General features: G+C 35.7%; 1 protein-coding gene and 1 pseudogene across 1 annotated transcript; both read left to right on the forward strand.

Moving 5' to 3' along the window:
* Window positions 1–568: 568 nt before the first annotated feature.
* On the forward strand, window positions 569–2,620 carry LOC132165043 (MDIS1-interacting receptor like kinase 2-like). Its single transcript, XM_059575552.1, has 4 exons — window positions 569–960; window positions 1,174–1,768; window positions 1,849–2,296; window positions 2,427–2,620. The coding sequence occupies exons 1-4, from the start codon at window positions 569–571 to the stop codon at window positions 2,618–2,620; spliced, it is 1,629 nt and encodes a 542-aa protein (XP_059431535.1).
* A 4,332-nt stretch (window positions 2,621–6,952) lies between these two features.
* On the forward strand, window positions 6,953–8,485 carry LOC132166658 (acid phosphatase 1-like; annotated as a pseudogene).
* The last annotated feature ends 3,803 nt before the right edge of the window (window positions 8,486–12,288 follow it).

The following is a 12,288-nucleotide window of genomic DNA, read 5'->3' on the forward strand; positions in this document are numbered from 1 at the left end:
TCCAAACTCAAGTTTACACATTGAGTTTGAGGGGGGATGTTAAGAATATTACTTGTTATTTACTTCTTTAGGTATTATTAGTCTACTAGGTTTACCTTTTCTTATTCTACTAGGTTTACCTTTCCTTATTCTACTAGGTTTACTTTTCCTTAATCTATTAGGTTACTTGACTCTCTATAAATAGAGTCCTCTGTATTCATTATTATTATAAGACTCAATACAATGTAGTCCATTATATGCTTCCGCTCTCTCTCTCTTTCTTCTGCTTCTAATATATTATCCAATATATTTAACAAGGTCAAAACACAAAACACAAAACATGGTTACCAATATATATACAAGTTCGACAGAGGGATCACACGCTTCAGAGTTCAGATGGTTGACGAGATTGAAAGTCATACATCAACATATTCTAGGCCTCAATTGTTTGTTTTTGTCACGTAAAATTGAAAGTAATACAACGTAGATTTATTTATAAACTTATAACATGCATTCTCCCTCCCTTGCTCTCTTCTCTGTGCTGTAATAGATTGAATCCAAAGAGACGTGAAAGTCATCAAAGGCGGCCATGTCAGCAAATCGCAAGCCTCCTCTTGTTTTCCTTCACATTGTCTTGCTCTCCATACTTTCATCACAAATCATAGCATCACCAGAAGCACAAGCAGAAGCTCTTGTCAAATGGAAAAACAGCCTCACCCCTCCCCCTCCTCTCACTTCATGGTCCCTCTCCAACCTCAACAACCTCTGCAACTGGACAAGCATTGTCTGCGACTCAACCGGAACAGTCTCCGAGATAAACCTCTCAAGTGGTGCCGAGTTCAATGGAACACAGGCAAAGCTCATTGGAACACTAGCCCACTTCAATTTCACTCCATTCCTTAACCTCACCCGCTTCGACCTCAGTCATAACCATCTTTGCGGACCAATAACATCGGAGATAGGTCGGCTAACAGAGCTTTGGTACGTGAGTCTTCACCACAACTATTTCGATAGGAAAATCCCATATTAGATTACCAATCTTCAAAAGGTATGGTACTTAGTCCATGGATCAATCCTCTTACTAAATTCTTATTGGTCTAAGTTTTCTGCCATGCCTTTATTGACCCATCTTGCCTTTAATCACAATTATGGACTCACGTCAGGGTTCCCGGGGTTTATACTTGATTGTCACAGCTTGACCGTCTTGGATTTGTCCCAGAATAAGTTCAATGGAACAGTACCAGAATCTTTATTTACCAATCTGGGCAAGCTTGAACTCCTTTATCTTTTTGATAATTTATTCCGTGGACCATTGTCACCAAACATTTCCCACCTTTCCAAGCTCAAATATCTTCGCCTAGGAGTAAACCAGTTCAGTGGTCTAATTCCTGAGGATATTGGTGCAATTTTAAATCTTCGAATTATAGGCATGTTCAACAATTCATTGGAAGGGAGAATTCTTTGTTCATTAGGCCAGCTCAAGGGCCTCTCGATACTCCGTCTTGGAATGAATAGCTTGAATTTTACAATTCCTTCTGAGCTTGGGTTTTGTGCAAACCTCACCGAATTGGGCCTGGCTACAAATTCATTCACTGGAGAAATTCCACCGGAGATAAGCCTATTCACAAAGCTCAAATATCTTTATTTGTATAGTAATCAGCTTTCTGGCTCTATTCCATACGAGATTGGGAACTTGAAAGATTTGATTGAATTAGACCTTTCAAAAAACCACCTCTGGTTCGATTCCTCAGACAGTTTGGAACCTCAAAAACCTTTGACTCTTAGGACTGTTATCCAACAATCAGCTTTCTAGCTCAATTCCATCCGAGATTGGGACCTTGAATGATTTGACCTTTTTATACATTTCAGAAAACAAGCTCTCTGTCCTCCAACGAATTGTCCGGAGAAATTCCAACTGTACTTGGAAATCTAAGGCTGCTATACTCGCTCAATTTGAGCAGGAACCATTTGACAGGAGAGATTCCTTGGAATCTAGTAAGCTATACAAGCTCAACTGTACCTGAGAATTGTGAAAGCTTATTGACCAAAGACTTGACAAACAACTACATGAACATGGTGGACCTCAGCAGCAATAGACTCTTAGGAAATATTCTTGAAGACCTTGCAAGGCTTTCACAATCGGAGAGTCTTAATCTGTCACATAACCAACTTTCAGGAGAATTTTCATCATCATTTTCCGGGATGGTTAGTCTAAGCAATATCTCTATCGATTTTTCCTACAACAATTTAACAAGTCTGATCCCAACAAGTTTTGTTTTCAAAGATGCACCTGCAACAGCTTATGTTGGAAACTCAGGTTTGTGTGGAGATGCAAAAGAACTAACTCCATTACACACAATATTCCAGAATGAAAAAGCATTCTAATACGGCTCTATTAGTTGTCCTCATTCCTATCTGCAACCTATTACTATTAGTACTACTTGTAGCCATTGTTGCTAGACTCAAAACATGTTACCGGAAGACCAAACTCTTGAAACAAGAAAGCAGATCAATTTTAGAGTGTGAGGAGAAGGCCAAGTCATTGATATGGGGAAGAGACAGGAAATTCACATCTAGGAATATTGTGAAGGCCACTGAAAACTTCCATGAGAATTACTCTATTGGAAAAGGAGGATTTTGAAGGGTTTACAAAGCAACATTGCCAACATGTCAGATTGTTGCAATTAAAAGATTTAACATGTCAGAATCCAATGACATCCTTGTAGCCAGGCACAAGAACACCACAATATCATTAAGCTTTATGGGTTCTGTGCCACTCGCTGGTGCATGTACTTGGTTTATGAATATGTACGTGGAGAAAGGAAGTTTGAGAAACATATTGTATGGGGTGGGAGGGAAAGCAGAACTGGACCGGGGGAAAAGGTTGAAATCGTGTTAGGCGTGGCTCATGCAATTGCATACTTGCACCATGATTGCACTCCTCCAATTGTGCATTGAGGCATAATTGTGAACAACATCTTGTTGGAGTCAAAGTTCGAACCATGGCTCTCAGATTTTGGTATTGCAAGATTGTTGAGTTCAAATACAATTAATTGGACAACAATTGTTGGCTCTTATGGCTACATGGCTCCAGGTAAGCTAACAATCTAGTTTCTGCATTTTTGTATTGATCATTTTAGGTATTTGTCTTAGGATAGACCACTTTCCTATAATAATTATGAGAAAAGTTTATTTATTATTATTATTTTTTTTTTAAAAAAGGTAATTGTTTGAGTAATGGAGTAGGATCGGGTCCCTGAAATTCCTTGCTTGAATTCCTTAGAATCCAGACAAGAAATTTTAGGGGATCCTCATTTAGTGGAGTATGAGAAATTCTTCAAAGAAGAAGGATTTCTTGTATCAGGAAGTGTTTATCTTATCCTTATACGAATGTCAATTTTGTTTTATGGATGCACAGAGCTTGCATTCACGATGCGAGTAACGGATAAATGTGAGGTTTATAGTTTTGGAGTGGTGGCATTAGAAGCTATTGGGCAAACACCCAAGAAAGCTCTTATCTTCCCTGTCATCGTCCAAATTAACAAAAGCAACACCAATTTCAGGCAATGCAGATTTTCTTCTAAAGGATGTGCTAGACCAAAGACTCCTACAACCAACTGGCCAAATTGCGCATGATGTGGCATTTGTGGTTACAATGGCCTTACATTGCGTGAGTGACACGCCAGAGTCCCAACCCACCATGTGTTTTGTGGCACAAAAACTGTTAACTCGAACCCAAGCTTGCAATTCCTATCCAATGGACACGATGACCATTAGCAAGCTTACTAGCTTTCAGAAATAGAACAAATTGGCATTCTGGTATCATCCAATAAATAAAAATGTTGGACCTTGAGACTCCATGTATGTTAGATTATCTTTTGTATTTTTGAATAATCTCTAGGGTTGATGTTCGGTTGAGCACTAGTGGCAACAATCTTAAACCCTAATAGTGGTACTCTTTTGCCATATAACTTATCCTTATGACTTGTATGTTTCTTCCATAGTATTTCATGTACAAAATATAATGTTTACTATAAATAATTTCACCATCCATAATCAGCCAAATTTTGTGATTGTTTGAGTTTCAACAAGCAAGTACCCTATTGGAATATCGAGGGTTTTTTTTTTTTTTGTTAAGTATATGAGTAGTTACTATGACATTACATTTAAACTTTAAAATGGAGAAAAAACTATTTCATGATACAAAATGGATTTCACAGATCTAATTATATATATATATATATATATTCAAGATGGATACACAAAGATATAAACATAAATATGAATATGAAATGTTGAAAATACTTCAATTGGAACCATAAATTCAAGAATATACATAATGAAAATAAGATATATGAAAATAAGGACTTACGAAAATTAGCTTGAAGAAGCTTTCATTGAACAAAACATTCTGTAATACATGGAAGAAACTCTGACATACATATTGTGAGAATTCACTGATGATCAGAGAGGGAGAAGAGAAAAGAGTATTTCAAAGTTTGGAAGAACCCAAGCCCCAATTACAAGAGCTGAAGGGGCCTTAAATAAAAAATTAATATATATATATATATATCATGTACTTACAATTTTAGATACAACAAAATAAAATATGGACTGTGAGAGGTGTCCCAACCACATAGAAAAATGAAAACAAAATAAACACAATTTAGATAGATGAAGGAAATACAACTTCCCATGTGCCATATTAGCGTACAATTAAAGAGTTACATTATTTATATATAAAAAATAAAATAAAAAAGTTACGTTAAGAAAAAGCTTGCAGCTTTTCTTCACTGGTTGTTGGAACTAGTGGCTAATATTATTAGAACACCAGTGGAAAGCCAAATGACATTTATCACAATGCTAAATCAAGACTTATTTTAAAATTTAATCGAATACAAAGGCATAAATTTAATAATTTAGGGAGAAACTTCATTTAACCCCTTTAACTTCCACGTGTTTTGAAATTACTTTAACAAAATTCAAAAACTCTCAATTTAGGATATCAAACTTTCAATTTTTTGCAATGTATCTCTCCGTTAGAATTTTTCGTTAAATCTTGTCAAAATTCTCAAATTTTTGCAATATTCCCCCTTAGATTGAAAGATTGGTGTTCATGGGGTAAAAAAGTGGTTATTGGCTAAAACCGCTAACCGTAACCGCCTAGGTTATTATCCGGCGGTTAGTGGTTAGTAACTCTAATAATCGCTAACAGCTAACCGCTTTTTAAAAGAAAAAATTAAGGAAAAAAAAAAACGATGTCATTTCTATGGTAATACGATAATATCCCTATTACATACGATATCATTTCATATATATATATATATATATATATTGGCGGTTAGCGGTTTTGAAAAAACCGCTACCCGTAACCACCTAAGCAGTCAGCGATTTTTCTTAACCATCTTCAAAAGCGAATAACGGTTAACGAGTGATTATTAACAAGCCCTTTTTCACCCCTAAATAACATCAACAAGAAAATTGATGCCATACTTTCAAGCTCATACTATCCGAGAATTAACTAAGTACCCCCATGACGAAAACGTTGTAAAAGTCCGATACTTTGGGACGCTGGTGAATTGGACTATTGATTAGAGAATTTAATAGCGACTACTTTCTAAGAACATCAATCAAAGGGCGCATACGGTGGATGATTTTCTAACAAAACTTGATAAATACAGAGTCTTTTTTAAAAAAAAATTAAAAAAAAAAAAAGAAAAAAGAAAAAAAGAAGCAGAACTTCATACATAGTCAATACACTTCACGCCAAGTTTCTATCCTCAGGCCCAACTAAACCAAAGAGTCAAGCTTGGCCCCAATTTGATACTACCGACGAATCGACGAAGTCTCACCTAGTCACTTTCTACCCTTAAATCTTAATGCATTGAATTTATTTATTTATTTATTTTTTATTATTATTTTTTAAAAACTTTACAGAACTCCACGCGTTTTAAAATTACTTTTTTAATGTTCAAAAACTCTCAATTTAAAATATCAAATTTTCAGTTGTTTGCAATGTTCTCCCTCCTTCATAATATTATTCCATTAAATTTTGTCAAAATTTTCAAAATACTTTTTTTTTTTTTAATAAAAAAAATTACAAAGATTCATGCATATGTATTTTTACAAATTCAGTTAAATCCTGACCAATACCTGAATCTTTGTAATTATTTTATTTTATTTTATTTGTAATTTTTATTTTAATTGTTTATATTAAGTTATTATTAGATTTGCCATTTCTTTGAAAATTCTATAGGCAATTTGGGGCCCGCCTAATTCTCTGAAGCTCCTGCCTTCTCAGTTTGTGACTACAGAGTGACTCGGTCAGTTTTGCCAATTTAGTCTCTCATTTTCATAAAACTATTCAGCTTTCTTGTTTTAAATGTCTATAAACATTCAAAATGCACATTAAATTTAGTTTAAATTAGTAAATTGGTATTAATGACGTTAAGAATTTAATGTGCCTTTTAAATGTTTATAAACACTTAGTACTATTTTAAATGAGTTAGAAAATATTTTCTTCAGACTGGTTTAGAGGAAATTTCTATTATTATTATTATTATTATTTTATTGTAGATTGGAGTCCGTAAATAAATTAAAACAACCACTGTACGTGTCATATGTGAATAAGTTAATTAATTTGTAGTTGATCGATCTATTTGTAAAAGGGAAACATAAACAGCATCCAAAAAAGGGAAAGGGGTTGCCAAACGGTGCCACGGGATCGAGTCTACGAAAAAGAGACATAACTACATAGGGAACATCATTTATGAGTTGTGAAGCAATAGTTTGCCCTTTTGTGTGTTTGTTCATAATGTATTCGTTAATCCAATCCACTTTAATCAATTACCCGGCCCATGAGATTTTCAAAAACAGGCCATGACACAATGCCCCCACACCCTTCATGTGCCCTCACAGGCCTCCTCTCTCAATAATTCCACCAATTCCTCCTCCTCTCCCTCTCCCTCTTTTGTGAGAGTCTGCAAATGGGAAAACTCCTAGGATTTCTACTGATCTTCTCAAGCCTCTTCATTGCCCTGGTGGCTGCTGCAGATTGGAACATTTTGAACCAGAAAAGGAGAAATGGGGTGGGATCTTCTTCTAGCTTGAAGAATTACTGTGAGAGTTGGAGGATCAACGTGGAGGTAAACAACATCACAGGATTTGATGTTGTGCCACAAGAATGCGTTGAGTACATCAAGAAATACATTACATCTTCCCAATACAAAGCTGACTCCGAGAGAGCCATTGAAGAGGTCAAGCTTTATCTGAGCAGCTGCTGCACTTCGAAAGGTGATGGTAAAGATGCATGGATCTTTGATGTTGATGATACCCTTCTCTCCACGGTGCCTTATTACAAGAAACATGGTTTTGGGTATGTGCAAAGTTACATGGCATCTTTGATAGATCACCGAAAATTTTAAGATCCTTTTGTTTTTAGGAGCTTAATTTCAACTCCAAGTAATTAAGTACATTGATAATAACAACATAACATCTACAAGTTTCAAATCTATGCAAAATCAGATCGGCCCAATAGTTTTGATAATGCCTTTTTAGTGAAGTTTTTTTTTTTTTTTTTTTTAAGTATTCTGATATGATATAAAAGTGAAAACAGTTTTGAGTGTTTTATATTTTAAGTTGTTTGTTAATATTTTTATTTAAAAAACAAAAGTAAGAAGAAGAATGCTTTAACAAACAAAGCAAAAAAGGATATTATCTTGGCTGTGATTTGAAAACACTTTATTTTTATTTTTATTTTTTATTTTTTATTTTTATGTTTTTAAAGCGTAATTTTTTAAAATGTATTCTCAAATGACACTTTTTGCGATTTTGTTAAAAATCAGTGAAATAGCATGGCAATTATACTCATAGTTCTATGTTTTAGTTTTCTAATGGGCTAAGTAATTGGTGCATAAAACTCATACTAATTATCAGGGGGGAGAAGCTGAACTCAACCTCTTTGGAAGCATGGATGAAAGAGAGCAAGGCACCAGCTCTTGAGCACACATTGAAACTCTTCCATGAGATCAAAGATGGAGGGTTTAAGATCTTCCTGGTTTCTTCAAGAGAGGAAACACTTCGATCTTCCACTGTTGACAACCTCATCAAGGTTGGTTACCATGGATCGAGGACTCTAATACTAAGGTATATATGTAATTTAACATGTTCATCCTCATTGAACCAAAAGAAGAAAGAAAGAAGGTTTTAGAATACATTTTGTTGATAAGAGCTTGACTATATCATGGAAGAATATTCTCTCTATATATCAACTATATTTATGTACAGGGGTCTTGAAGATGAATTTATGGAAGTGCAAAGATACAAAATCCAAGGGGAGGCAACATATGATTAATGAAGGGTATCTCATATGCGGCATTATTGGAGATCAGTGGAGCAGTTTTGAGGGCACTCCCAGTGCAGAAAGGACATTCAAGCTACCCAATTCCATTTACTATCTGGCATAGAAGTCGATCTCAAGCTATAAGAGCATGCATGTTCATTTAAGTAAAAGTAAAAGCTGTAGTGTTCTTCTTCTAGAGTGCCTCCACCCGATACTATATCTTCGTACTTGTTCATCAAGGCTATGAATTTTTGAAATATTTGCTGCTGTAATGCAATGTGCTGGATGCTGTGGCTGCAAATTAATTAAACTCTTGAAATTGACAAAGAACATTTTCTGAAGGACAAATTGATTTGTTCACAGATTTCAAATAGCATCACTAATATAAAATGAGATTAACATGAAACAAAGGGAAGAATTATTTCTTTATATTTAAAATGCATGTAAGATTACGTGTTCTAAAACAGATGTCAATTCCAATTCAAAGGAAAGCTTTGTCCATTTTTCAAAGATGTTGAAAATTTAGTGCAGTGAAAATCCATTTTTCAAAGATGTTTCAAAATTCAGTGGACCCAAAAAGGAATTTGTTGTTCAAGTAATTAATTGAAAATGATTTGATGCACTGCTCTATTTGTTTTTTGAATGTAGTTGAAGCTTCCGTATTTGGAAAGAACAGTTGGAAGCAGAGGATTGTTGGTTTTGGTTTCTGCAGAATCCAATAAGTGCTCTGCAGTCTTTTACGAAAAGAACATTTACATGTTCCGAACATCATGCTCTTCCGACATTTGATTCAATTTTTCCACAAACTCATTTCCAGGAATTCTCAAAGATCATTGGAAAGCAAACCATTGTTGACATTTGACACATTTTTCTTTTCCCCCTCAATTATTACGGCACGACTCTGGTGTGAATCATGCGTCGCCTGAGTTTGTTTCAGAGTTTTCAATATAAATACAATCCCATGTGGTTCACTTTGGGACATCAAAACCAGCAGTTACCAAAGATCGAGAAGGAGAAATAATGAGAGGCCCTAATTATGCCGAATTGGTGCTTCTATTTCCATGTACTACAACTACAATTTGTTTCCCTTCTGAAAACGCTATGCCGACTCTAAAAGCTTGTTTATCACAATTTATGTGAAATTAATACTATAAAACAATAAACAATTCAATTACCCAAAATGTATAAAGCAATAAAGAGGTAGACACGGATATTTTGGTTACGAAGAGAAAACCTTTTAGAAACCGATTTAAAAGTAAAACCCCTCCAGAGCAGCCAAATCCAGGAAATCACTATCAAAAGATTATCCAGAAATTACAAACACTAGGAACACTTACAACCCTTTGCAAGACCTTGGCTCTATAAGATTGACAAGCCTACAACTCGTTTCCTTGCTCACAATCTTCTTCAATGTGATTCTCCTTTATCGGACACTTCTGATAAACTTCTCAACTATAGATTTATCAAAAGAATAACTAAAACTCTAAGAGATTCAATTTAACGCTCACCACATATGATCTCTCTTAGCACAGCCTCCGACGAACTCTCTAGGGGCGAAAATTCGTGACTCTCTCTTCTATAATGTTGTATATATATAGTACATCAAACCCTAGACCTGGGCCCACTAAAAACACGTTTTTGGGCATAATAGGTACGGGGTGTCCGGACAGGTTAATGGGCTGTCCGGATAGGGCCTTGTAGAGCAAAAATAGAGTTTCTAAAAAGCCTGTCCGGAAAGCCTAGCACCATGTTCGGACATGGCCTGTAGTGGGGAGAAAACAGCGTTTTGGAAATGTTGTTCAGCCTTGATCAACAGCTCCGATCGATGGGCGTTTGTGGTCCGATTGAGCTGAAATTTTGCAAGAGCATTCATGACACATGAATCTACATCATAAAACGGTGGAGATTGGATTCTGAGCATTCTATATCAGTATTTGAGCCTATAAACAGTAACCTTTACATTTTGGAACTCAATTAAGCAAACACAAGAACTAACACCTTTGAATTTGCATAATTCTGAGGTCATGAGATGCATAGAGGAAGAAAGACAAGCACTCCTCAAATTCAAACAAGGCCTTCTATATTCCCCTGATCAACTGTCTTGGGGTACTCACGAGGAAGATTGTTGCAAGTGGGAAGAAATCAAATGCAGCAACCGAACAGGTCATGTTGTCACCCTTCATCTAAGGGATAAATTTTTATCAGGTGAGATAAGCTCTTCATTACTTGGATTGCAACATTTGACTTACCTCGACTTAAGTGACAATTCTTTCTCCATCCTCCCAAAGTACGTTGGTTCTCTCACTAAATTACAGTATCTCAACCTTTCCTACAACTCTTTTTTTCTGGAACCATTCCACCACAGTTTGGAAATCTCTCAAACTTGATTTCTCTTGAATTGATAAGTTGGAATTGGCTGATGGAGGACCATGGGCCGATAAAGGAACAAAGGCTGATTGAGGACCATAATCTTGATTGGCTCTTTCATCTCTCCTCTTTAAGACACTTATATATGAGCAATGTGGACCTTTGCAAGGTACTCAATTGGCGAGATACGGTTAATTTGCTCCCTTCTTCCTTAGAACACTTAGGTCTAATAGCTTGTGAGCTCTCCATGTCGGTTCTTCCTGTGCTTTCCAATGCTAATTCCTCTTCACCACTTTCATTACTTGGTCTCTCTTACAATAATCTCAACTCCTCAATATTCCCTTGGCTGTTCAAACACACCAATAGCGTTGTTCATCTTGACCTCTCCGGTACTAAAATAGAAGGTCTTATTCCAAAAGCTTTCGAGAATTTTGTAGCTCTTGTTTATGTTGACCTCAATCATAACATGTTTGAAGGTTCTATTCCCAAAGCTCTTGGGAATATGGTGGATCTAGTTCATCTTGACCTCTTTTCCAACAAACTTGAAGGGGCGATACTGGATCTTTCAAAATTATCTTTGTTGAGAGAGTTGGATCTGTCCAACAATCAATTAAATGAGAGTTTAGACAATGTTCTAGGAAAACTTTCCGTGCTTCAGTTTTTGGATTTGTCCTTAAATTCTTTCAAAGGTGTCATCACTGAAACACATTTGTCGAATCTTTCTAGCTTAAACCATTTAGGCTTGTCTTATAATTCTGATTTGTCTTTGAAGTTTAGTCCAGAGTGGGTTCCACCATTTCGTCTCGATTACATTGGATTGAGATCTTGCAAATTGGGGCTAGCTTTTCCTCAATGGCTTCAAACACAAAAGAATTTTTCATTACTTGATATATCTGATGCAAGTATCTCAGACACCAACCCCAACTAGTTTTGGGACCTTTCTTTCAATATAATGTTATTAAATATCTCCCACAACCAGATCACCAGTGCCGTACCACTTCAATGGTTTTTGTCAAAATTTCAGTTTTCTTATTGGTATTTAGTTGATTTGAGTTATAACCGCTTCGGTGGTCTCCTGCCACAACTAAATTTCAATTTATCAGTGTTGAATCTCTCCAATAATTTGTTCCAAGGAACTATTACATTCATATATGAGTCAGATGGATACTTGGAATACCTTGATTTTTCGAATAATAAATTATTTGGAGAGTTCCCCAAATGTTGGCAAAAAAATGAAGGCCTACAACTCCTTAATTTGGCAAACAATAATCTCTTTGGGAGAATTCTTGAATCCTTTGGAAAAAATTGTTGCAAATATAGTTTTCTCAAGTCATTCATTTCCAAAACAACAGTTTCATTGGAGAATTACCTATGTCATTGATGAACTGCTCTTCATTGAGAGTAATGGATTTTGGAGAAAGCAAACTATGTGGAAGGATACCAACATGGATTGGTACAAGCCTACCAGATTTGGTGATTCTTCGCCTGCCCTCAAAAACTTGTTTGTTGGTAACATACCATTACAATTATGTCAACTAACATCTCTTCAAATATTAGACATCTCTCACAACAGTATTTCTGGAACTATACCCCGATGCATC

The sequence above is a fragment of the Corylus avellana genome, chromosome ca11 (genome assembly GCF_901000735.1).
Source record: "Corylus avellana chromosome ca11, CavTom2PMs-1.0".
Taxonomy (NCBI): Eukaryota; Viridiplantae; Streptophyta; class Magnoliopsida; order Fagales; family Betulaceae; genus Corylus; species Corylus avellana.

Excerpts from the sequence above, each read along its gene's own strand:
- LOC132165043 (XM_059575552.1), top strand. The coding sequence starts at position 569 with ATGTCAGCAAATCGCAAGCCTCCTCTTGTTTTCCTTCACATTGTCTTG. Across the intron at positions 961-1,173 it reads GGTCGGCTAACAGAGCTTTG|CTTGACCGTCTTGGATTTGT; the intron begins GTACGTGAGTCT and ends TGATTGTCACAG. Across the intron at positions 2,297-2,426 it reads AGCTTATGTTGGAAACTCAG|CCATTGTTGCTAGACTCAAA; the intron begins GTTTGTGTGGAG and ends TACTACTTGTAG.